The 27,683-nt window shown below is 35.7% G+C and overlaps 1 protein-coding gene across 1 annotated transcript in view; it reads left to right on the top strand.

The window, feature by feature from the left end:
• LOC131036098 (ARM REPEAT PROTEIN INTERACTING WITH ABF2) overlaps positions 1-26,374 on the top strand; it is a 54,832-nt gene extending 28,458 nt beyond the window's left edge. Inside the window, exons 6-19 of the mRNA XM_057967910.2 lie at positions 800-894; positions 2,993-3,068; positions 3,535-3,642; positions 3,927-4,055; positions 4,238-4,306; positions 4,492-4,551; positions 20,032-20,155; positions 20,338-20,480; positions 24,057-24,120; positions 24,247-24,326; positions 25,086-25,150; positions 25,304-25,421; positions 25,502-25,626; positions 25,708-26,374. Coding sequence (XP_057823893.1) covers positions 800-894; positions 2,993-3,068; positions 3,535-3,642; positions 3,927-4,055; positions 4,238-4,306; positions 4,492-4,551; positions 20,032-20,155; positions 20,338-20,480; positions 24,057-24,120; positions 24,247-24,326; positions 25,086-25,150; positions 25,304-25,421; positions 25,502-25,626; positions 25,708-25,798 — 1,347 coding nt within the window. The 3' untranslated portion in view covers positions 25,799-26,374. The remainder of the gene's footprint in view (positions 1-799; positions 895-2,992; positions 3,069-3,534; positions 3,643-3,926; positions 4,056-4,237; positions 4,307-4,491; positions 4,552-20,031; positions 20,156-20,337; positions 20,481-24,056; positions 24,121-24,246; positions 24,327-25,085; positions 25,151-25,303; positions 25,422-25,501; positions 25,627-25,707) is intronic.
• The last annotated feature ends 1,309 nt before the right edge of the window (positions 26,375-27,683 follow it).

Raw genomic sequence — 27,683 nt, 5'->3', positions numbered from 1 at the left:
AAAAACCAGCAAACAAATATGTGCTGTAATATTCATAAGACAGGAATTTTTTTTGTTAAATTAACAAATAAAGCACCAACAAATTATCCAAAAAAATTCATTCAATTGAAAAAATCAGCAAACAAGAATGTGCTGAAATAGTCATGAAACAGGGGAAAAATTGTTGTTGAATAATCAAATAAACCATCAACAAATTATCCGAAAATTTTCATTCAATTCAAAAAATGGAAATGTAATGACAAAAACGTATGCAAATGGAATAATTGTCAATTAATTATGATTGATTGAAGAAGTTACAAAAAAATTGTGGTTTATTGGTGATTTTTTAAATAAGTTGCAAATATTCACTGAAAAACCTGGTTCTTTAAAAAACATTGGTATGTTGATCTGAATTGGTACGACAATTGTTATGGTTGGCAATTAATTGTGAATTTTTGGGAATTTTTGCTACTATGATTTTGTGCGAATAACACTGCCACCACAGCCACAGGTATACAGATTCAATTCCTTGGATCTATAGGTAATTAGCAAGATTTTGTAATAGCATTGAAGTTCTTTAGTTATTGTGTGGCAGATAGTTATTGTTGAAAACACTTTTTTAATAAATGGTAGGTATGATTCTAAAAGTGAACCTGGTAGCATGATCTTTATTTGCTATAAGTGAATTAGAGGGGAAAACCACATCTTATATTCTTCCTTGGAATGTCAAAATCCTGGTCAATAGTATATATAAGATGACCCTTTGAGAGTTTTCTTTGTATAATTTGTGTGCTTGTTTTGCTGTGCAATCTTGCTGTAGGTTGGTGTGATTGGGAATTTGGTGCACTCATCTATTAACATAAAGAAGGAGGTTCTTCTTGCTGGAGCTTTGCAACCTGTAATTGGTCTCTTGAGGTATGTTCAGTGTTTTTATTTGTTTTTTATGTGCATAATGGAGTTATTGTTTGTGCTTTTAGCTGAACTGACTTGTAATTGTTGAGCTTTCTGGTCTTCACAGTATGGAATTATACATTCTCACTATATATTTTAAATAACTAATGATGTCAGAATGAAAATTTGAAATTCTAAGGGCTTGTCTACATTTAGAGTCCCTTAATTTACATTTAACACACAAGTCACATTATACATCTTAATAAATTTTCTCCATATTCTTGACCAATATTTCTGTTTTAGCTTGATGGTTTTCAACTTCTACCTTCATTAATCCATCTTGCCTCTACAGTGAAGCCTTAAATGGATAAAGTAAAAAAAATCTTAAAACAATCACAACTGCTTTAGAGACTTGTGTGCTTCACTTAATTGATTCATCTAGAGGCAATAATATCATTGTAATCATTGTATCTCAGTGGCTTGGTGGTGTGAGGGATTTACTCAATAATGTCTTTGGGGTGTAGATGGCTTATCCTATACCAATGCTCTGTGGAGTCTTTGGACTTTGAAATTGATCAATAACTTGTTGTGTTCAAGGTCAATGTTGGTTATAACTAGGTAAGATGGGTTCGGATTGCCTTAAGGCAACATCCGAACCCATATAGGATTGGGTCCTATCTTAAAGGGGTAACGTGGCCCAAGTCAAGTCCGGCCCCATTCCTCCACGCCACACTAAATGCACCACGCCTCAATAAAATAAATTGGCGCCAAAAAGGATTACGGCCGACTTGAGGTATATGGGTTAAAGACTCATATAAATAAAGGTAAAATTGCAAACACAATCAATCACTTCATCTCTCATGCAATCAGCGAACTAGCTCTGCAAATAAAGGTGCGAAATATTGAAGAGGATTGTGCGAACTTGTCCAAGAGGATATAAGGCATTTTGGTGCAGACTTGGTGTATTTAGAAGGGCAGATCTTATATACTAAAAGGGATCAGATCTGGAGAATCAAGCTAAGTATTGTATTTGTGCAAGTAAGATTGAATACATAATCTGACCTGTGGGTCTTTAGTGCTGGGTTTTTCCTCCTTGGAGGTTTTCCCAGGGTATTTGTGTTTGTCTCTTGCTCTCTTGTTTCATTCTTGGATTTACTTGATTATGGTTTACTAAATGATAACAAATAATTAAATGTTACAAATCTGATTACTGAACTAGGGCACAAATTTAACAGTCAATACTATCACTACCTTGAACACCTTACTAAATCAGACATATCCAGCACTTTTTAGTTTTGAGATGCTGAAATGATGCACTACAATTTTGAGTACAGTCCTTACATTGACATCTGTAACAAATTCTTTTTGTGTTTTCTTTACTTTTACCAGAAGAAGATGGTCACAAATCTTAACCATTAGCATTCTTCACACTTTCATCCTTCTAGTGCCTCCCATCTCTAGAATTTTTCCATTTCTTGAGAATATAACATGTAAGTGCCTGGCCCAGAGGTAACATACTTCTATTTCATCCAACTTGAGATCATGTTCCTTCAAGTTCAAACGGTTCACTACATGGACTGTCCGATATCATTTTTGAGTTGGAGAGAAAAAGTTTGTTTATAACTGAACAAAAGAATTCAGTTTTCTTCATATCATAAGCTTAGATCTATTTGGTATGGCCACTATATGATTTTGTAATCCATTAAATGGAAATTTGCTGCTTTGAATTGTTTGCTCATTTTAGTATCCCTTATGTTATGGCATTTTTTCTCAAGATTAAAGGTGCCTGATCATCCTGTTACATAAAATCTAAATTTAAGATGGTAATGGTGTTGGCTTTGTAGATCAAGATTTAATTTTTCCAGTTTAACATCACCCAATTCTTATCTTTATTCTCCTGAGCTAATTATAGGTAAGTGACACTGTTACGATGTATTTTTGTCACATGTCATGCTAGTTATTAAAATGATCCTATTGCATGTCCTACCAGGTTTTGGATATCATAAAGTTGAGAAATGAATTTCTAATTAAATGCAAATGTAGTAAGTTGCTAATTGAAAGTGAAATTCCTTGAAAAGTTTGAGTAAGGTTGTGATCATGAATTAAATGTTTGTGCTCTCAGCTCTAGGTGTCATGAAAGCCAAAGGGAAGCTGCATTATTGCTGGGGCAATTTGCTACAACAGATCCTGAATGCAAGGTATTTGATGTTTTGTTTTATTTTGGTTTCAACATGCAGTTTTATAGCTGGAAATGGTGGCCAAACATCCTGTTTTTATTTATCGAGCACACTTTTTTTATGTATTGAAACAATGGGTTTAAATCTGAAATCCATTTCAAACATACAAGACTGCATTGACAACAAATGGTTTTAGATTTGTGTTTGAGTTCCTATTAGCTTCTTTGTTGGATTTGTTGGTCCAGTAAATCTGTGGAGCTTGAAGGAATGTATGAAGTTTGTTATAAGTTTTGAATAATATTATGTTATCACTTGTCTTTTTTGAGTAGAAAGAAACATTTAACAAAATCTATATTCCAATTAGGCATTGTAAGAATATGGAAGAATCTAAAATTTAGTGTTGCAATTGGCATACCAGGTGAAAATGAATTATTGTCCTCTGCACATGATTTTTTCATTCAAATATTTTAACTTTTTGGATATACAGGTGCACATTGTCCAAAGAGGGGCTGTTCGACCTCTTTCAAATATGCTTCAGATGCCTGATCCCCAACTGAAGGAGATGGCGGCTTTCGCCTTGGGCAGATTAGCACAGGTTTGAATTTATCACATGGGTTCCTGGTGTTGTCAATTCTTTAAATAGTTTTCTTGATTGGTTAAATGGTTTGAGATGAAAAATTGAATTGCGAATTTCCCTAGCAATGTCATTCTTTTTCTAGAATAGATTTCTGACAAGGATCCTTAAAAATCAACACTGCCAATTAAACTTCAAAAGTCTTAATAATATATCTGTCAAGTTTATTAATATACCATGTTACTTGTATGGTGCTTTATTTTCAATACTGAAATTGTAGTAGAATGTTTTTTTTTGATGACCAGAATTCACACAACCAAGCTGGCATTGTTCATGATGGGGGATTAACTCCATTGCTGGAGCTGCTTGATTCTAAAAATGGATCTCTTCAACACAATGCTGCTTTTGCTCTGTATGGGCTGGCAGATAATGAGGTCTTTTAGAAGCTTGTCTTCACATTCATGCAGCATTTAGAATATATTATAGCATGTATTTGTGATTCTATTCATTCTGGGGAATCCTGCTTGCTTGCTATTATTATTAGTTTTTATTCATATTTGTTTCCCTTTCTGCATATATGACTTGACTACTCAGGCACAGTTGATGTGGTTTTCAGGACAATGTTTCTGATATTGTGAAGGAGGGAGGAGTACAAAAGTTGCAAGATGTAGAATTGATTGTTCAGGTGAAATCGATTCACTTATGTGTGTACGAATCAGTATTTGTAATTTCTAGGAAAATATAATTATGTAAGCTTAGACATGTAGCGATGCTGTTTGACTGCAGAAATAACTGACTACAAATTCTGTAATTTTGTCTTTATTTTTATGAATCTTTTATGTTATTGAATCTTCTGGGTCTTTGCTACAGGCTTCAAAGGATTGTGTGGCAAAGACCTTGAAAAGGCTTGAGGAGAAACTTCATGGAAGAGTAAGTTCTTGCTACAGGGTTGCTCTGTATGTTTTCTAAGTTTGTTACCAGTGATTATCAATGTGCTTTTAGCATTTATTGGCAAACTTCTGGGTACATAATTGAAATAATAATTGATTGTTTGATAAACAAAGGAGAGGATTACTCCTAATATAAGCAATCACAGAGGATCTTTCCATTACGGAAATGATCCAAAACTAAAGACATAAATGGAAGTTACTAAAACTGACATACAGAATAGAAGGTTATTAACTAAACTACTTAAATGACCATTATAAGCTAAATATTACAATATTAGTATATTACTTTAATACCTTCCCTTAATGGTCATTCTACTAAGTACAACAATTGTCCCAAAATTTTACAACCATGACCTTTGATGCCAACCGTGCCGTTGAATCTCTGGCTGCTGTCCAACATGATGTTGGGTAACAAAGTCATCCCTCCTGCTATCCAGAAACACAAATTGAGATCAGCTTCTCAAAAAACTTCGAGGGAAAGTCGCACACAATTCTGTCAAAAAATCAGCAAAACCCTTCATTTTGGGAAAAAATGGTAAAAAACCTTCGTTTTGTGGAAAAGCAGTAAAAACCTACCGATTTTGTCGAAAAATCGTCAACAAACAGCATCCCTCGATCACAGGAGCAGAGAACCCTGAAAAAGCAAAAACCACGCCAAAAACACGAAATCTTTGCATGATGAAATCCTATCCGTGGAAAACAAATAACCCACTATTTACAAAAAGAATTGTTTTAAAAACATTAGAAAAAATTTGTATTCAAATCATGAATTTTAACTAAACAAAAATTTGCCAATTTATTTTATGAAAACCTCTAGAAATTGCCACAAAATTTCCAGGAAAATTGTCCATGAATTTTATTAAAAAAATCAGGCAAAAATTTCTAGAAATTTCATTGAAATTTTTAGGTAAAGACCACAAATTTTTATATAAAAATTTTAGCAATAAAACTCTTGAGCTCTGATACCATGAAATAATTATTGATTGTTTGATAAACAAAGGAGAGGAATGCTCCTATTATAAGCAATTACAGTGGATCTTTCCATAACGGAAATGATTGAAAACTAAAGACATTAATGGGATTTACTAAAACTGACTAACTGACATACTGAATAGAAAGCTACTAACTATTTACTTAAATGACTTAAATGACCATTATAAGCTAAATATTACAAGATTACTTTAATAATTGTTTAACTTTATACATTTGTGAGTTACTAAGTTACCAGAAGCCTTTCAGTATTTGTGTTTGGCATATCGTATATGTATCACTAGCTGACAAAGGCCCAGTCCTTGGGACCAATGCACATATCCTGGATGTATGGGACATATCAGAGGTGAGTATGTGATGAGATCAAAGATGTAAATATCTTAATCGGCAATAAATCTTTTGGCCAAAATTTAAAAAAAAATCGGGAATCGGGAAAAATTCGGCAATAAATCAGCAAAATTATCGAACATTTGAAAATATATAATTTTTTTAAATATTCTAAAAAAACACATGTATACACTAAATTTATAGAACACAATAGCATATTATTGGTTTCCATCATATATAAATCATAGTTTGAGACTTTGAGTCAAATACATACCACATGGCATATAGCAAAATGATATACCAAAAAAACAAGTTCAAGTTCTAAATAGTAAATACTAAATATGATTGAGTCAAATCCATATTGTAGAGCGTAGACCACAAAACAAATCAGTGAAGTCTGAAATTCTGAATACATATTAAGTTCATGGTTTCATATCATTGAAAACTGGAAATCATAGATTGCGTCTGCGAATAAAGTTCAAAAACTCTGTTGTTGCTGAGTGGGTGCTGAAGTAGATGGTGTTGCAGCAGCTGCTGCTGCTGCAATATCCTCAACCGGTGTTGAATCTGCCTCTTCTGGATCAACAAACTCATCTCCCGCCTCCTCACGTTTTGCCACCTCTGCCGTGTTGATTTTAACACTTTCAGATTAACTAAAACTCAGAAAATCAGAATTTGATTACTGATTAGATTAATTAGATTAGAGATTTATAGTTTCAGATTTAAGCATAGTAAAGAAAGAGAATGAAATAAAGACTAGGCACAGTTACCTTGGGAAAACCTCCTAGGAGGAAAAACCCAGCCAGAAAAGATCCTCAGATCTGATTATGGATTATAGTTATGCAATCATTACAACACTTATCTCATGTATTTGTAGGTTCAGATGTTGCTGTCACAAGAGGTATGGCAGATTGAGGTGGCTGCCTTCAATGTTTGCTTGCTGTCATATGAGAGATGGATGCTGCTGCTCCCTTAACCTAGATTGCAGACCTTCAAGGAATTCGTTGTGTATAACCTAGATTGTAGACCTTCAAGTAATTCGCTGCTGACTCCTAATGATGAATTTCGCACCTCCAATGGCAGATGAACTTGCTGTAAGTGCAGATGTAATGTGTCTTCCTGAAGTTCGCATTTAGGCAGGCATGTAATTTCGCATGAATGAGAGAGCTGACCGAATTGAATGAATGACAATGAGGTTTTACATTTACTTATATGAGGAGCGAAACCTTTTAGATAGGTCGACCTTCTTTATAATTACCTTTAATTATATTTTCCCTTAATTGCCTTATGAATAGGGTCGGCCCTATTTGTCAATACGTTGAATGTTTAAGTTTAAGGTTTTAAGGTTGCCGTGTGGTATAGGGTTTTGCCCTACACGTTTGAGGAAAGGGGCCAGCCTTTTTGAGCGGATTCCAATGTTGCCCAAGGCAATTGGAATCCGCCATTCCCTAATTAACATCAACACTCCCTCTTAATTAGGGAGGAGAAACATAACTATAATCTTCCATCTTGCACACAAGCAAAGAATGGATTACATAATCAGAATGTTGTAGTCTTCCATCTAGCACACATACAATGGAACTACATAATATAATCTTCTAGCTCGCACACAAGCATAGACTGGATCCACCTTACATAGCCCGCAGAGGGTGGAGAGGATCTTTTCTACCATCTTACATTGATCGCAAAGGATGGTCAACAATTACACTTCTCCCTGAGAAGATTACAATACCATCTTACATTGCCTGCAGAGGATGGTTAACAATTACACTTCTCCCTGAGAAAATTACAATACCATCTTACATTGCCCGCAGAGGATGGTTAATAATTACACTTCTCCCTGAGAAGATTACAATACCACCTTACATTGCCCGCAGAGGGTGGTTTGATACAACACAATGTATCACTGAGATTGAGACTCCCTCTCAATTAGGGTTTCATTTTCCACAATACCAAGTCTGTCCCTGAAGTACACAAACTTCACTTTGGATAGAAGCTTGGTAAAAATATCTGCAACCCGCTCATCAGTGCTGACATACTTCAGCTGAATAGCACCTCTTTGCACCATATCCCAAATGAAATGATAATGGGTTTCCACATGTTTTGACATGTCATGAAACACTGGATTGATAGACATTTTGATACAACTCTGATTATCACAGTGAATAACTGTAGGATCCCAAGGCTGACCAAACAGCCCAACAAGAAGCTTACGAAGCCACATTGCTTCTCTAGAAGCTACACTTGCAGCAATATACTCAGCTTCAGCAGTACTCAATGCCACTGAGGATTGTTTTCTGCAAGTCCAAGAGATCACTGTTGATCCCAAGCTAAAACAAATACCGGAGGTGCTTTTCCTGTCTTTGACGCTTCCAACCCAGTTTGCATCTGAATAACCTTCCAAGGTTATTGAAGTGTTAAGTGGATACTTCAGCCCAAAACCAACTGTGCCTCGCAAGTACCTTAGGATGTGCTTGGCTGCAACGAGATGAACATGTTTGGGCATGCTCATAAACTGATTGAGAGCATTCACAACAAAACATATGTCTGGTCTAGTGTTTACTAGATACATCAGTGATCCAATCAACTGCCGGTACTCTGATGGATCTGCAAAATTAGAGTTAGCTGCAGAAACACTTAACTTCTTTAAGTTAGATTCCATAGGAGTAGACATAGGTTTACAATCCATCATTTTAAATCTTTTCAAAATGTCAATAGTATACTTTCCTTGACTTAGAAAAATTTCTTTAGGTCTTTGCCATACGTCTAGACCTAGAAAATAATGCATTAGACCTAAGTCTTTTATTTCAAATTCTGAAGCTAGTTCTTTCTTGCATCTAATAATAAGTTCATCTTTACCGGTAAGAAATAAGTCATCTACATATAGAACTAGAATTAGCATTTCATCATTGGCTAACTTAAAGTAGATGTTAGTGTCAGCATCATTTTTGCAAAAACCTAGACTTAACAAGTATTTATCAATTCTTTCATACCAAGCACGAGGAGCTTGTTTAAGGCCATACAAAGCTTTCTTCAACCTACACACATGAGTTAATCTATCCTGAATCTCATAACCCTCAGGTTGTTCAATATAGACCTCTTCCTCAATGATACCATTAAGGAAGGCAGTCTTAACATCCATCTGATGTAGTTTCCAACCTCTAGTAGCAGCAATAGCTATAATCGTTCTAATAGAAGTATATCTAGCAACAGGAGCAAAAGATTCTTCATAGTCTATGCCTTCCTTTTGAGAAAAACCACGAGCTACAAATATAGCCTTATATTTTTCAATACTACCATTAGCATTATGTTTAATTTTAAATAACCATTTAGAGGAAAAAACAGATTTACCTTTGGGTCTGGGCACAATATCCCAAACATCATTCTTGATGATTGACTGATACTCTTCATCCATAGCAAGCTTCCAAGCATGATGATTCAAGGCTTCTTCAACATTGCAAGTTTCAGTTTCAATGAGATTGCACATCAATGCAACGTAGTTGGAGAATACTTGAGGTCTCTTAGTTTCACGGAAGGTGCCATTGGGAGCAGCAAATCGTTCGGCTTCTTGAATGGTGTTTCTTACCCAAAGAGGCCTCTTTTTGGTAATGACAATGTCACTAGGAATATCAGTGGGATTCATGGGCTCTGGTGGATCATTATGTTCTTCTTGAGGTGGAGGTTCAACCAGCTCCCTCTGAATCTCAGTGTTAGTATCAACATTCATATCTTGATTGTCATTAGCTTCATCAATAACACAAGAACCTTTTGATTTCTTAAAAGCAATGTTTTCTTCAAATGTAACATCCCTACTTACCTCAACATACCTTTGACCCGAGATGTATATCTTGAATGCCTTGGAGGATTCACTGTAGCCGACTAGCATGCCTTTCTTTCCGGAGGGTTCCAACTTGGATCGCTTTTCTTTGGGCACATGAACATAAATGAGACTTTAGGGGTCATGTTCTTTAGAACACGGTGTGGACATCTATTCTGGATATACACTGCTGTTCTAGAAGCCTTAGCCCATAGGAAGGTTTGCAAATCTTGATCGTGAATCATAGCCTTTGCAGCCTCAACAATAGTCCTATTCTTTCTTTCAGCAACTCCATTTTGTTGAGGATTGTATGCAACACAAAACTCCCTCTTAATTCTTGACAACAGAAAAATCATAAAAGCTATGGGAGGTGTACTCCCCTCCATTGTCAGATCTTAGACATTTAATTCTTTTGCCAAAGGAGTTTTCAGTTAATGCCTTAAACTCTTTAAATTTACTTAAGACTTCATCAGATTCTTTAGATTTCAAGAAGTAGATCCAAGTTTTCCTAGAGAAATCATCTATGAAGATTACGTAATAAAGAAATCCACTAGGAGATGCTATAGACACAGGACCACATAAATCAGAGTCAACAAGTTCTAGTTTGTCTTTAGCTCTATTTTCACTTTTATGAAAAGGACTTTTAACATTTCTACCTATATCCCAACCTTTGCAACTATTATCATGAATTTGACTGAGTTTGGGCATACCTTTGACAAACTTTTCAAGAGAGGGAAGAGCTTGATAATGCAAGTGTCTCAGGATTCAGGAGCCTCATTAATGAGGGCTTGAATAGGGTTAGTAGAGAGCTTATAAAGACAATCATATCGATGATCGATTATACGAGCAGATTTAAAACTAGATTTCTTAGGCCAAGCAAGAACTTTTCCCTCAGAAAATGCAATTTGATAACCTTTATCTTCTAGAGCAGAAATGGAAATTAGGTTTCTTTTAATTCCAGGAACAAACAAGATATTTCTAAGGTGCAGAGAAATACCAGAGTCTAAATTTAAAGAAGTAGAGCCAGAACCTCTTACCGAATAACGAGCGTCATCACCAATTACCACGTGAAGGCTGGTATCCTTTTCTACTAAGTTTGAAAGATGATCACAGTAGCCTGTGATGTGTCTAGAAGCACCACTGTCAATCAACCATGTATTACTATCTGTAGGAATACTGCTAGACATAGCGGAGATGAATAAGAAGTCATCATTTTGTTTTGAGACTTCATTTAGGTTGACTTCTCTTTGGGTAGGGTTATTCTGACATTCTTTAGCATAGTGACCAAATTTGTCACATTTAAAGCATCGGACACACGAGGTATCTCTTGGTTTCTTCCAAAGGTGCTGGGAACTAAATGGTCTGAATTCCCTATTTCTTTTTGGATAAGGCTTCTTCCAATTTCCCCCTTTCTTGCATTGGGCTGCAACTATGTGTTGATCATCAACATGGGGACTTTTGGTTTGCCCTCTTGTGATGAGGCGAGACTCTTCTTGGATGCAATCATTCTTAAGGCTATCAAGGGTAGGTAACTTAGTTCTGCCACTTATGGTTTGGATAAATGACTCCCATGAGTGAGGTAGACCATTTAGGGCAATCATGACAAGGTCTTTGTCTTCCATGTTATGACCAATTAAACCTAGCTGATTCTTTAGTTCTGAAATTATCATAAAGTAGGAAATAACAAAATCTTCTTTTGCCATTTTGATATTAAGTAGTTGCTGTCTTAAAGTAATTGCCCTACTGAGATTGTTAACCTCATATGTACCTTGTAGATGGCGTTGGCAGTAGTAAATGAGGCAATAGAGGTGACTAGGTGGTTTTTGACTGAGTCGATGAGAATCTTCCTGGCCTTGACAACATCTTTTTTGAATTGTTTTAGCTCACCTGCATCCGTAGGTTTAGTCAGCTCTTTCGCTTCTATGAATTGGAAAAGATCTTCTTCCTCTAGAGCCAACTTGATTCGAACCTTCCATGCAGTAAAATTGAGATTCCCATCAAGCCTATCTTCAACTTTCAGCCCCATTGACCTGACTTGCAAATGTGACAACAATCTGGAAATAAAGGAGTACTAATTTCTAAAATATGAAAGTTGATCTAGCCTATAGCTCTGATACCATGTTGATTTTAACACTTTCAGATTAACTAAAACTCAGAAAATCAGAATTTGATTACTGATTAGATTAATTAGATTAGAGATTTATAGTTTCAGATTTAAGCATAGTAAAGAAAGAGAATGAAATAAAGACTAGGCACAGTTACCCTGGGAAAACCTCCTAGGAGGAAAAACCCAGTCAGAAAAGATCCTCAGATCTGATTATGGATTATAGTTATGCAGTCATTACAACACTTATCTCATGCATTTGTAGGTTCAGATGTTGCTGTCACAAGAGGTATGGCAGATTGAGGTGGCTGCCTTCAATGCTCGCTTGCTGTCACATGAGAGATGGATGCTGCTGCTCCCTTAACCTAGATTGCAGACCTTCAAGGAATTCGCTGTGTATAACCTAGACCGTAGACCTTCAAGTAATTCGTTGTTGACTTGCTGTAAGTGCAGATGTAATGTGTCTTCCTGAAGTTCGCATTTAGGTAGGCATGTAATTTCGCATGAATGAGAGAGCTGACCGAATTGAATGAATGACAATGAGGTTTTACATTTACTTATATGAGGAGCGAAACCTTTTAGATATAGGTCGGCCTTCCTTATAATTACTTTTAATTATATTTTCCCTCAATTGCCTTATGAATAGGGTCGGCCCTATTTGTCAATATGTTGAATGTTTAAGTTTAAGGTTTTAAGGTTGCCGTGTGGTATAGGGTTTTGCCCTACACGTTTGAGGAAAGGGGCCAGCCCTTTTGGGCGGATTCCAATGTTGCCCAAGGCAATTGGAATCCGCCATTCCCTAATTATCATCAACATGCCGCCCATTCAGCTGCCTACCTCTCCATCTCATCTAACTGAGTGTCAGTGATAAATGTATCCACATCAATATCACCAGTAGCACCATCAGGTTTAGCAATCCAATTCGCTGTGTATGGATCAATCTCATCAATGTCAAGTGCGTCGTATGAATTGTTCCCTTGTACCCTCCTTTCATGCAGTCGAAGGTTGTATCGCACATATACAAGGTCATTCAAGCGCTTTTGAGTCAACCTAATGCGCTTTTTTGTGTGAATGGCCTCAAAGACACTCCTGTTGCGCTCACAACCAAAAGCTCTACAAGGCTGAGATAATATGCAGATTGCAAGCTTTTGGAGATTAGGCGTTGTGGCACCATAATCTTCCCACCACAGATCTGCAAGCATACAAATTGGCATTTATAACTCGGTAAAGATTTTTATAAACTTAAAGATTGAAATAAATGGTAAAATAGATTTAAGAGCACATTTGTTTGTACCTGGCAGCAGGGTGTCTCTCTTACGAATACCAATAGGTGAAGAAAACAATGGCCCATCTTCCTTCTTGTACCTCTGCAACTCATCAACAATGATGTCTTGAATATTTTCATCAGGAACCAACCTCTGAATACATGTGTCAAGGCCAAGTTGAACCTCCTCATCTATTTTGAAACTGCGGGAGTAAAAGAACTTGGGGTTCAAATAGTAGGCAGCAGCATGGATATGTTGGTGGAGTTGTCGGTTCCACCTTCGATCAATTATGCGCCATATGGGTTCATATTTAGCCCTCTCTAACCCATACAAGTGCTGAATTGCCTCTTTGGCCTTATCCATGGCCTCATATAGATACCCTATGGGGCTTTTATCCCCATCCACCATCTGTAGAACCCTCAACAACGGTTCTGACAACTAGACATGACAAATTTAACAAAAATCAGCAATGTGTAATATTAGAAAATTTAAAAATATATCATCAATTGAAATTTGAACTTTGAACACTTACATTGATGATCTCCTCCATGAGTTTGGCAAATCTATCATCAAAAATGGCCTTCACGACCTTCTCTGCTTCAGGCTTCCTACAATAAGGGCTTTGCAACCATCTTTCACTCACAAACATCCTCTTTAGGTTGGGCAATGGACGTAATATGCTTTGTAAGTTGAGGAAATTCGTGGCAAAACGTGCGACTCCTGAACGCACAAGATCCTTGCCATCAGTGTGTTGTCTCATAAGCTCCAAGACCCATGTGTGGTTGTAGATGTACTTTGTGTTTTCCCTTCCATCTTCAACAACATTCTTCACCCAACTAAGTTTCCCTATGTCCTCGAGGAGTAAATCAAGGCAATGAGCAGCACGAGGGCTCCAAAATAATGACGGATGCCTAGCTTGTAGAAGTTTACCCGCTGCCACATATGCAGCTGCATTATCGGTCATAACCTGAACAACATTCTGCACTCCCACTTCGATCACCACCTCATCCAACATGTTTCACAAGGTTTCTGCATTCTTCACTTGATCTGAGGCATCAATCGATTTTAAAAATACCACCTGTCCCCCTGAAGCAACTAGAAAGTTTATGAGTGTCCTATTCCTACTATCCGTCCACCCATCAGATAAAATGGTGCAGCCATTCTTTTCCCAATTCCTCCTTTGTTGTTCCACCAGTTGATGTGTGTTTTGGACCTCATCTTGTAATAATGGCCAATCCACTGACTATTTGCTCCCAATATGGACTCTCAATAATACTAAACGGAATATTGTTGTAAATCCAAAATCTAGCCACTGCCGCTCTTGTCTGCTGATGCACTTCCTTATTCCATGAAGTACCTAACAATCCAGGTTGTGTACCAATAGTGTTACGAGGAATGAAAAAACCAGATGTATTGCTGCCCATCCCAATATTTTCTGACTCTGTAGAACTGATATTCCTCGTTGGGGCTGCCATTGCCTTTGCTGTCCTCTTTTTTTCTACCTTCTTTTGCTCAAATTCTAAAAGTCTTGCTTTTGCCTCCCTTTGAACCTCTTCAGGAAAATTGTCACATACTGTAATATTTTGTCCACTGATTTGTGCAAGTTGAATTTTGAGTCGGTATATGCCAACGGTCATAGTTTTCATGCAATTGTTACAAATAACCTCTCCTGCCACTGCACCTGGTGTGCCATGTTTCCACATAGGATCCCTCTTTCTACCACCACCTCTAATTGTACCACCTCTAGTTGCAGAAGCCATTGCCTTTTATAAAAATTCGAAAGAAACCTATCAAAAGAGACCAAACATGGATGAATAAATATAAATTGAAGATGAACAAAAACTAAAATTGGACAATTTAGCATGGTCACGACTCACAGCCAAAGTACCAAACTACAGAATCCAGATAAATGTCTCATCAAGCTAATTGTAGGTGCCTCCATTATCAATTAGATACATCTCAATTCTGTTATTTTTAAACCACTACACAGTACACACCACTATTAGTAATTAAAATTTATTACTATTATTACACAATACAGTGTATTGTGTAATGATAGTAATAAATTAAATTTTAATAAGTGTCTGTGTAGTAAACTGTAAATTAATAATAGAGTAAGTAACTGTAAGATAATAATAGTAAATTACAGTCTTAGGAAACTATAGTAAACTAGAGTCTTAGGAAAACTACAATAAAATAATAATAATAAATATTAAATATACAACACAGTTCACAGTATGAATTTTAATTAAAAACCACTGCAAATTAATAGTTAATAACTTAATATGAATTTTACAGTGTAATTGTAAATTAATTTTGACATTTTTTTATTCAAATTTCATACTGTGTTGCAAAGAATTACTGTAAATAATTACAGTTACAGTTACACACTTACATTATTAATAAATATTGATCTGTAAATTAATAATATATAATAATTAATATATATTATACAGTGATACACTATACATGCTATTATTAATTTGATTTGGGTTATACAGTTGAATGAGTCGGGATATATCGAATAGCATTATATAGTTACCAGTATATAACTTAACACAGTTTTGGGTTAGTTTTTTATTTGAATTAAATTTATTATTTATTACAAAGATGTTAATTTAACACAGTATATGCCGTGGAAATTTCGAATCACGAATCAGGAATGAGCAGATAAAATAAAAATTTAACATAGTATATGCCGTGGAAATTTCGAATCACGAATGAGCAAATATAATAAATAAAAACCCGCAACACAGTCTGAATGCGCGTCGGTGGGGAAGCTGCAGTTGAAACCGGCGAATTTGCGTGCAATACGAATTCGCCTCTTTTTTTGTTTTTAACTTCAACTTTTTGACTTTTTAGGGTTGCGGGCTCTGTTGTTTTTAGGCGCGCGATTTTTACGCGATAAAATTGCGATTTGCAGTTAAACGATTCACGATTTTTACTGAAAAAATTGTTTTTGACGATAAAATCGGCAGGTTGAATGAGTCGGGATATATCACGATTTTCTGCCGATATTTACAACCTTGGATGAGATGTTCCCCCTCTGCCCAATCCTTGTTTACTTAACTTTTGCTGAGATTTCCTTGTTTTTCAACATTTGCATATGTCCCAAAAGTTTATAAATTTTTTTGCTTTTTCAGTCTTTATTACAGATTTGTATTATTTTATTTTTTTAAAACTTTTTTTTTTCTAAGAGAATATTGGGTAAGAGAACAAAACCACACAAAAAATGGCAGTCTGTACCAGATTCAAAGGTGAATTCTTTCTCATATTCTTGGAAGATCTTAGAGTCATCTGATAATTAGTCTTCCTCTGTTAGTGTTCTTAGCAAAGGTGAAGCTTGCAAACCAAAATAAAAAACTGAATCCTTAGATTGTGCCAAACTATCCCTTGCCACCTTCAACCTGAAGGTGTCTTAGTATTCAGAACTGGAATGATGGTTGGATCTTCCTGCAAATTTTGTGAAGGAAATCATCTTCTCTCTTAACATTGATACCCAATGCTTTCTTGGTAATGATATCAATTCCTCTCTCTTTCTCATGTGTAGAAGCACTCAAATCCTCCTGGTGAATTCAGTCAGCCTTTATATATTTATAAGCTTCATTCTCCTTTCTTTTGTAAATGATGTGGTTGTGCCCTTTACACTTAGTAGCTTGAGAAGATAGCTTCTTCTTGCTATCTTGAGTTGGAATAGAGCTTCTCTTAGGGCATTGAGAAGCCAAATTTCCTTAAACAAAAGTTTTTATGGCTTGTCAGATCAAATCTGCCCAGGAAATCCACTAAAAAAATGGTCTGGGGATGGTGTTCTGAGTTCGGCCTCTACATATAATTACTAAGGTATGGGTTAGCGCTGATTTTTCCCTTTAGATTTGTGCAAATCTGAATTTATAATGATTTTTGGTCGTCATCAAATTGAATTTGGTGGTTGAAGGCATTAATGGTGGAAATCTGATCATTCTGGTGAATGCAGCAGAATATGAGACCTTGGATGAAAAAATATTACTATCTGCTGTCACTGCAACTGAAATGTCTTTCATACTTGAAACAGACAAACCCACAACAGAATCCTGCACACAGACAGGGGACCCAATGAGATGCATGCAAACATGCTCTATAAGATCCTCCAAAATTGTTCCCACATCATGAGGCGGCTGATGATTGCACAGAGAAAATGCCAAAATCTGCTTAGGGTTCAGAGGAGCGAAACAAGAGTGAAACAGGAGCAAATTAGGAACCATTGCGAGTGAGCTTTGTGACATCTCTGTAGCATAGTCTCAATATTTTAGGCTGCGGAAAATGTCTTATCATCAAAACCTTGTGCAGGGCTCATGTGCCAAGCTGTTCCTTGAAATTCCACTCTGAACATTATCACAAAAAAATCTTGTATTGATAAAATGACCTTGAAATTCCACTCTGAACATTATGACACATAGTCATGTTTCAACTAAGATGTATATTTTGCTTTTAAACCCTGCACGGTTGTATATTTTCTGATAGCTTAAAACAGTCTCAAATGACCTGGGATTTCCACTCTTGAACATTATCACATGGTGCCATCTTTCAATTAAGATGTTATTCAACTTGGTAATTAAGGAGATAATTTGCTTCTAAAACATTTAAGGTTGTATAATGCTCTTCTGTGAAACTGTTCCCTCATAAATTTTTTTTCTTACAGCATTTTCTGTTTACCATCAACCTTTTTCCCTTAATGTAAGATGTTTGAGCATCAATTATGTTTTTTCTATCATAATTGATAATAATCCTTGTGAATTTCTGACATGTGATAAGGACACTAACCATTGATAGCCAGTTCTTGAGTTTTCTTTGGCCATTTTGAATTCTTTGAAATTTTTTCCAACTTGTTGGTTCTTGCTCCTCTTATTGCTTTCATCATTTCTTTTCTTGAAGCCTCGCATACCTTTATAATGCCTTCATTTTTTATTCAGGTTACCATGAAGTTTTGCAATTCTTTTGGAATTCCCAGGGCTTTTCTATTCACATTTTAATATTTTATCTCTCCTCGATGTGGTTCACATGTTGGTCCATTTACATCATCTTTAGTGTTAGTCTGTCTGACCATTTTCCTTTGTCAATCCTCCTCCTTTGAAGACAATGCAAAAAAATTTAAGTTACTGGTTCGGGTTTGGATTCGGCAAAATTTTTTTTTCTTGGGTACGGGTTCGTCCGTACACACACACACACACACACACATATATTGAACATATATTATATATATGTTCAATATATACAATCCATACAAAAATAAAATGTGCAATGTGACTTTCCATACATAAATGATAAATGATAAATCCATAATTGCCAATGCCAATAAATATTCATATATCGCAAATGTAATCAGTAAACTAATAACTTAAGTCTAATATCATATTCATAATTTGCAAAAAAGATAATATTCAAGTTTCAAGTCTTTTTTAAAAAGTCATAAGGGGGCGAATTAGAGTTTTATTATAAAAAAGCTATTTTAAAAAGTTTTTTTTTATTGTTTTTTTGACCCGTGGGCCCTGTTTTTGGGAACCCACGGGCCTGAGTTCATGTGGGTCCTCTTGGGTTCACACGGGTCCTACTGGGTTCCTCCCGGGTCCTTCCCAAGTGGCTGGGTTCCCTGTGGCCTTCCCAGGTGGCCGGGTTCCCCGTGGGCAGGATCCACAGGGAACCCGCCCACTTGGGAAGGACCCGGGAGGAACCCAGGGAGAACCCGGGGAGAACCAGGACCGGGCAAGAACCAGGACCCGGACCCAGGCCAAAAGGGGAAGAACAGGTATCTTGGAAAAAAATATGATTATTCTTCTAAAAAAATTACAATAATATTATGGTCAAATAAAGTAATATACATGTGATAGTAGTATTGTCACTATTGATAATTCAATGTATCAATACATGACAGATAGTAGCATTGACTGTTAAGTTTTTTATTACGATAATTTGGTGTTAAACACTGTTTGTCTGACTAGGTCATAGAAGAGAACTTTCACATTTAGGAATTCAAGAATCAATTCCCACAAAATTGGTTGAAAGTTGAAATCACATAGAATACAGACATTTCATCCTGTCATTTCACATATATGAAGTTTTTAATGTATCTAGGAAAGGAATCATTTATCATGTATATAGCTGTATTGTAAAACTAACCAAATTGATTTGTAAGACAGAAAGCCTTTTCTTTGATTTTGATGACTTGTTTGAATGTTGAAAAATTATTAAGATTTTATCTCTTTTGAAGCTGAATTCACACATGGGCCTATTCATGACTTTCTAGTGTCATATTAATCTTATTTGTCAATGAATAAGCATGCCCTGCCTTCCATGACAGTGAGAAGCCTTGGGGAAAAAGTAAGAAGTCCATCTTCATAGATATCGTAAATGCTATTGCTTAAATTTTGTATTCTTAAAAAGCAAATGCAAATGGAGAAACTTGTACTGAATCTGACTGATCAGTTTGGGTTTGTCTCTTAGAATACTTTAAATATCATAAACTAATGGATCATATTGGATGTGTGCTCAAATCTTTAGACTTTCTCTTCATGATGATTCCAATTCCCAAGAATCTGGTCACCATAGTCACCAGGAAATTCCAGTATAGGGAGGATGACTGCATGCAGATTCCTGTACCCTTACATTCTGGTGACTTTATTCATATATAATACGGCCTTTGCCCTTATTCATTTTCTCAAATACACCCTGATTTGACCTCTCTCTTGCTCCAACGTTGCCAGGCGACTATGGACGTTGTCTGTGCATAAATGATTTAATTGAGGTTTTGAAGTCTAATTTTGATAAATTGTTGAGTATTTCTTCTAAATGCTGTTTATGTAGTGGTTTAAACAAGTGGTCAATATTTTTAAGTGACACAGCTTGTGAACTGTACAATTGCATATTCTTTTGGCTTGGGAATGAAATCAAACTGTTGTTGATGTTTGTTATTCTTATGGATAGGTATTGAAGCACTTACTCTATCTGATGCGTGTATCTGAAAAAAATGTTCAAAGACGTGTTGCCTTGGCCCTTGCTCATCTGTGTTCTCCTGATGATCAGAGGATGATTTTTGTTGATAACAATGGTAAACAATTCAGGGTTCTGATATACTGGATTTCTATGATCTTTGTAAAAGCTTTCATGTTTAGGCAATTGGCACTTCCATGTTATCCCGAATCCTTTCCTGTTCCACCTGGAGAGGAAGTTGAAGCACGGATGATTTCTCAACAAATGATTGATGTCACTTCTGTTGAAAAATTTATGCAGGTTTGGAAGTACTTCTAGGTCTTTTTTCTCCGAGTGCAAACTCAAAACAGCAGCATGATGGTGCCGTTGCATTGCATTCTCTGGCAAAGAGGGCTGCTGCACAATCTCCAATAGATGCCGCTCTTCCACCTCCAACACCTCAGGTTTGCTTAACTAGGGTCATTTCTTAGAAGCCATTTATGTAGCTATACTGAACAAATTTGTAGGTGTTCAAAATTGTTGGAAGATGATTAGCAGAATGATTGAAAGTACTGTTAAGTTGTTGTAAGTAGACAAAGAACCTAGTATGTACTTTCAATATTATTTGGAAAACTTGTAAATTATAATATGGTCTAACAGGATTCATATTACTTAAGTACTTAACATTTTTGTAATTTTTAGTTCTGCAAAAATCTTGCAGTTCAAAACAGTCTTGAATGATCTTGAGTTCCACTCTGAACATCATTGCATAGTGCCATCTTCCAACTAAGATGTCGATCAACTCGTAATTAAGGAAAGAATTTGCTTCCAAACCATGCACAGTTGTATATATGCATATAATGCATTCAAATAGAGCAGATAATTTCTTCAAAACATAGGATTCTGTGCAGATCAGAGTCATCATAGTAGCTCTCTTGATTAATTGAACTTGGGATGACTTAAATATAATCTAATTGTCAGTTTTTCACTTATGAATCTTTTTGAACTTTTATCAAGCAAATCCTAAATGGGTCCTCATCCAGAAACAGAAATTTGTTAGTATACATTGTTAGTGCCTTGCACATCCAAGGGGTTCAACCTGAAATAAAATTGCCTCCATTAGCAGTAAGTTAAAGCTCACATTTGGGCAACTTCTTCAATAATCAAAGAATGACAAATGGGGGACTTGACTTTTGTGTACACATCATTTATAACCAGCTACACTGGTCATGGTGACAAATAAGTGACTTGGCTTGTATTTACACATCCAGCTTCATTAGGTTTGTCGATCAACTAAACTGATGAGTACTTCACAAGCATGATTTAATTGGTCTGAATCAATTCCATTCATTCCCAATGCATTCTGCTATGATTGCTGATAAAACTGTTGGCTTATTTAAGTGGATCATACAACTATCCCTTATGGGACACTTGGAATATCACTTTATCAGTAAGTCCACTATCCATTACAGGACTGTTGGCAAAACTCTCCATGAACCATACCATTATCACTTTCAGAACTGTTGACTTAACTCGTACAATTATGCCACTGTTCGTTTTGATAATATTGGTTTATCTTGCAATTAATTGTGTCATTATCTAATCATACCACCATCATGAGATGTTGGTTTATATGATATAATGGTACCATCCAAGCTCATATTCACTCTAATCAGGACAGCATCCTCTTAAGATGCTTTACTACATTCTGTTACTATTCTTATTTGACTGTTGGCCAACCATTTCAATCATTAGGATTTTTGATCAAATCTAGTTCATAACAACAGGCAACATCCTTCTGGAAATGTTTGTCAAATTCTAATCTCTGTACTAAATAGTCATTCCAAGTGCACAGAAGTTGATTAATAGCATATAAGAATAAATATCTAATATTGAATCTTTGTTGTGGAGCCAATGCCTTTTTGTGGTTGTTGAACCTTTTGAACTTCCTGAAGTTGGAGTTAAGTTTCTATGAAAAGGTGTGTCTTCAGGTGCCATCTTTCTGCGCAATCTGGCTATTAGCATACTTATCTTTTCCACTAACATTGCCTTGCCAGTTTTAAGCCAGATCTGTTATTTTCTCATCTATTTTAACCAAATTGTGGCCTTTCTATGCTCTTCCGTAATAAATACTTTTACCACCAGTGCACACCATAAAATTCAAAATTTGTGGAAGACATATTTATGGAAGTTTTTAAAAGACCTCAGGATATGATATTATGTGGATGTGTTACTACAAGAGTATAGAAGTATTGTAGTTTAATAAAAGCATACAAAAGCAAACATATTCTCTTTGCAGAAATCAAGAGGCAATGTGAAAAAGTTGAGATACCATATGGTCTAAATATTTTTATTTTATTTATAACAACTTGTGAGTACCAACATTTGTCAGTGCTAAAATGTCAATATTATACATCATGATAATAGTGAAATATTGATGTTTAGTTGTCATTAATCACCTTGGAAACATTCGTCTTGTCTAGATTATTATAAGTAACACTATAAATAAGTTATTGACATGCTAACTTGATCACGAGTCCAGTAAGTTTGTTAGGGGTTTCATTCAGTAATTTTCTAACTACCGTGTAATAATGAGGTCAGTTGTAACTGTTGGCAAGAACTATATATCTACGTGCGTATATGTATTATAATATTTGTCACAATTGATATCTAGTATGATGAATCTGTATTCTATTTCTTTTTCAAAAAATGCTGCACTTAACACATGCAGATTGAGAAAATTTGTTTGTGGTAACTGATTCTGTTGCAGGCTGAAAGAATGTAGATAGTAACTGGGGTAAGTGAATGATTTAAAATTTTAATGTCATGAGTTACAATGGATACTGCAAGTATCCAGCCTTGATATGGCAATGCCTTCAGATATCAACCGGATGTAACACATCTGCACATGGTTTTTAACTGGTTATGGACATTTTTTGAATAGCTGCTATTCTCCCATGCTATCTCCTTAACTGAATTTGTACTGGCTATGTTAGATACAGATACAGCAGGGAAATCCTGAAGTATTCTGCAAATTTTAAAACAACCTAGAGGTATTTATAAGATAAAAAGCCAGAACTAGCATTTCCCATGGGCCATATTGAATAATGGAGGGTATACAGATTGGAATATACAAAATATTGAGGATTTTCCTCAAGAAATCATGTTTTGTAGAATCCTTTTAGGGAGATAGGCTGGAGCAAAAATGGACCAACATGCAGGTTTAGTTTTCTCTCTTCATCCCCATGGTTTTTATGAAGTGAAAATTCTCGAAATTTTTCAGAATTTATGGTGGTCTCTAGCATCTTTTTTGTGGATGTGGCGAATCTGGCTCCAAAACGACTGACTAACCTTTGTGTTATACACACAGCCGAAAAATGAAAGACGCAGCTAGTTCTGCCGAGCACGGCCGAGATCTGTAATTTTCGACTTACACTCGTGTTATGCGGAAATCGTGGCGTTTTTTGAGCCAGATTAGCTACAGCCCTTTTTTGTTGCAACCTAACCGATTTGAATTCAACAAGGAATTGCCAATTTCAAGGGTCATCCAAAAATGCATTACAATCAGTTTTGCAATGGTTATAGCTGGCTTGCTGCAACTATTGGATAAAGAATGCTGGAAATATTTCTCAAAGGAAAGGATTCTGTTGTATAACAGATTTTTGATGGCAGTGGTGTTTAGTGATACTTGAAGATTCTTGGTTGAGGAAATGCCATGATATATTTTGATAAGCTAGGAATGCTATACTGTCCACTTGAAAGGTTTAGAGTGGACTATACTTGAGTAGATGTAATGTGCAGATAGCTCTTCTATTTTCTGGTTATAAGTTTCAACATGATGGCAATTCAGTAATTAGTAATAGTGTAATGGCATATTTCATACGAATACTATCTTTTTCAAGAAAGATGCATATTGATTTAGTTTCTAAATTAATTACTTACTATGATCTTTGACTCACTCTCATACAGTTAATTATTAAATTAATTTTGTCAGTGAGGTTGTATGAACTATGCACATTACTAAATGAAAACCTGTGCAGGTATACTTGGGGGAGAAATATGTAAACAGTAACACATTGTCGGATGTTACCTTTCTAGTGGAGGGTAAGTATTTATTTGTAATGTCAGTAGTTTTGTTTAAGATATTACTAGCTCCAATGGAATGCTTGAAGCAAAGGCTTCAACGGTTATTTTATCTGACAATTGTGAATCAATTGAGATGAAACACAGGTAGGCGGTTCTATGCTCACAGGATTGCATTACTGGCATCATCAGATACATTCCGTGCAATGTTTGATGGAGGCTACAGGGTATGATCATCATTTGTTTCTTTATATGTAAATTTAAAGGATACATATTTCTTTATCATATCCTTTATGCTAGTGATTCTCTGAGTTTCCAGGCCTGGGGACACAGGGACAAGGTTCTGGGGATGGCAATTTTTTTTTTCAAATTTTGGGGATGGCAAGGAGACAGCTATTAAAATAATGAAATAAATTAAAAGCAGCATTAGATTTTATTACAGTGCACCAGTTTTGCAATGATAATCCCCTCGTTTTTAGGAGTTTTTAGTGTTTTTCCTAAAAAATTACCCTTATTTTTATACATCAAATGTAGCAGGTTTCCGTGGAACACTGCTTTATGTAGTCATTTTTAAAATGATTTGTTCTGTATTCTAATGAGACTTACAGTCCTTGTTAGTGACTGCACTAGCATAGATATTTTAAATGCATCTACCTAAAAGACATTGAGAAATATCAGTGCCTAAATTGGATTTGTGACATTGGCGTGCCTCGAGATTATTTTTTTTGGTAGATGCATTTAAGATATCTATGATAGTTTATTATGTTTGATGTGTAAATGGTTGTCAAATTTATGCTACTAGTTTTTGTTATCCACTCACTCCATTACAATTTACAACCCCTTGCTGCCATTGTAGTTAGGCCTCCTAGCATAATTATTGGTGCTGTAGATAGATTTTCTGAAAACATATACTATCTTAAAGATCATTTTATGATTAAGAATGAAAGGATGATGATTTTTGGGGTACTTCTGAAAATCTTTGGCAGGAGAAAGAGGCGAAGGACATTGAAATTCCAAATATAAGCTGGGGAGTTTTTGAACTAATGATGAGGTGATTTCTTCTCTTTATTGTACTTGTACTTGAAGATGCATCGCCATGTTAAGGTTCAATTCTGAACTTACGTGGAAAGAGGATAACAAAGCAGAAATTAAGATGCTTAATCATTGAGATTATTACTGTTCTCATGGGAAATATTTGTTTCAGATTTATTTACACAGGCACGGTCGATGTTACAGCAGATATAGCACAGGATCTTCTCAGGGCTGCTGATCAGTATCTTTTAGAAGGACTTAAACTTTTATGTGAATGTGCAATTGCACAGGTACTTGTTTGTTTTATTGAATTTTTATTTTTAGTTTTGAGCTTGTGAATGTTAATGTAGAGCTTTTGAATTATGTTCAGGACCTCAATGTGGAAAATTTTGCGAATGTGTATGACCTTGCTGAGGCCTACCATGCAACTTCATTAAGACATACCTGCGTTTTGTTTTTTCTTGAGCAACATGAACATATGTCTACAATGCTTGGGTAAGGAAACAGACAACATTGAAGTTCCATAGAAGACATTTATTTCAGAATCCTTCTAATTATTAATCATTTGCTGTGCAGCTATCCCTCTCTTGTAGAACGCATACTTCCAGATATACGTGACTACTTAATTAGAATATTACGGCCACAGCTTCAAGTTCCTTCACAGTAGAATTACTTAATGATTATTTTCAGTGACCGAGGGCTCGGGCATCTCACCAAATGAATTGCTTCAAAGGACTTTCTGAGTCTGACCAAGATTGCATACAGTTGCATGAAATTTATTCAAAGGGATGAGCTTTCAGTTGGTCTTTTGATGATCTCTCAATAGAGCTTTGCTTTTTGGCCCATGATTCTAATTTTTTTTTTGACAAGACTCAAATTTTCTTATCTCTTTGTATTCAATATTGAAGATCAATTCAAAGGGTGGAAAATTGAGGGCTAATCATGCATTAAGTGATGTAAATCTTCCGCTTGACCAAAGAAGATCAGAGTTACCTTTCTGAGTACCATCTTTTAGGCAACAGAGATTTTCTGTATGTGTCCTGGAATTTGAACTTGTGCTTGTAGTGAACTATCAATCAGTGCAAGGAATTTGGTACATGCCAGAGCCAGGGATGCTCTGATTGGTTTTAGATAATGATACTATATGCAGTTTTTACTGGACCTGTAGCATATGTAATTGAAGAACTTATAAAACCAAGTTTTATGAGATTGGCTCAAGGATGGCACCATAATTTTGAGTTTAGTGCACTGTGTTACTAATTTCTTCCGTTCTTTCTATTATGGATATGAAGTCTTCCGACATACGTTTTTTCGCTATCTTCCATTTTTATACACAAAGCAATGAGTGTATAAACAAACAGTATCTTTGCTGGGTTACTAAGTTTTGAATCGCCCCCTGATTGTCCTTTGCGTGTTACAACAATTTCATCTATATAAAGAAGCATTTATATAAACTTGTCTTTTGAAAAATGTCTTACCTGCCCATTTCTTGAAACAGAAACTTGAGTTGATTGAGATGTGAATCTGAAAAAACTATTCAGCTGATTTTAGGAAATTATGTCTGGGTTTTGGGTCAAGAATCATTATCTTGGGCACTCCGTGGATATCAATAAATTCATCCATTATTTGCAAGCATAAGCAAAATACAGTAAAAGGGTGAGGTCAGGAACATTGTAAAATAGTGTTTATATGCTAAAATCTTAGGAACCATTCAGAGCTCTTCTAGTGACATATTTAGGATTTAGGACTTAAATGTTTGCTTGTAGGTGCGTAAAGCCCATCTTATGTTTTTTGATCTATTTCCATGCGTCTAAAGTTGCTCTCATGTATAGGACCCGTTCCATCCATAATGCTTTTGATCTATGTATTGAGAATCATCCAATTACCTAGAATTGACACTGCAACCTATAACTTCGACCCGACAACATAGAGAATTAGTTAATGGTAAGCTGTATATTATGCAATTTAATGCAACGTGTCAGGTCAAGAGAATAGTTTTTACAAAATTTCAGACAGTAAAAGTCTTCCTTACAAAGACAGCTGAAATACACAATTGTAATTATTACTTTGAGGCAACATTGGACTAGCAACGGCATTGCTATCTGTAGAAAATTGGTTAATTGTGGGTCGAATGTTATGCAATCGAATGCAATGTTATCTCATTGAAAATTGTCGTATCTGATACAAAAATTAGAAAGATAAAAGTTTTAAATTTCTATTTTTTAGTTTTGCCAGGCTTTTAAGCAATACATGTTGAAACAGGTTTACTTGAATGATACTCAAAATTAATGGCAAAGGTGAGATTAGCTTCCTAGGTGATCACCAAGTGGGACACCAATATGGTGTATGAAATTTGCTTTTAGAAGGCTACTGGTTATCCACTTAACTTAGATATTGTTCAGATACAGAATAAAATTAGGTGACCTCCTTGATGGAGCACCTATGCGTTCACCTTCAATCTCACATGGTCGTATTTGTAACAAACAATTGTAAGCCCACTTGGTGTAAATACCTTGAATACGAAGCTTTGGCAAATTTAAGAAAAACAAACA

Source organism: Cryptomeria japonica, chromosome 4, assembly GCF_030272615.1.
Source record: "Cryptomeria japonica chromosome 4, Sugi_1.0, whole genome shotgun sequence".
NCBI classification, from domain to species: domain Eukaryota; kingdom Viridiplantae; phylum Streptophyta; class Pinopsida; order Cupressales; family Cupressaceae; genus Cryptomeria; species Cryptomeria japonica.
This window is presented reverse-complemented; position numbering and strand designations above follow the sequence as displayed.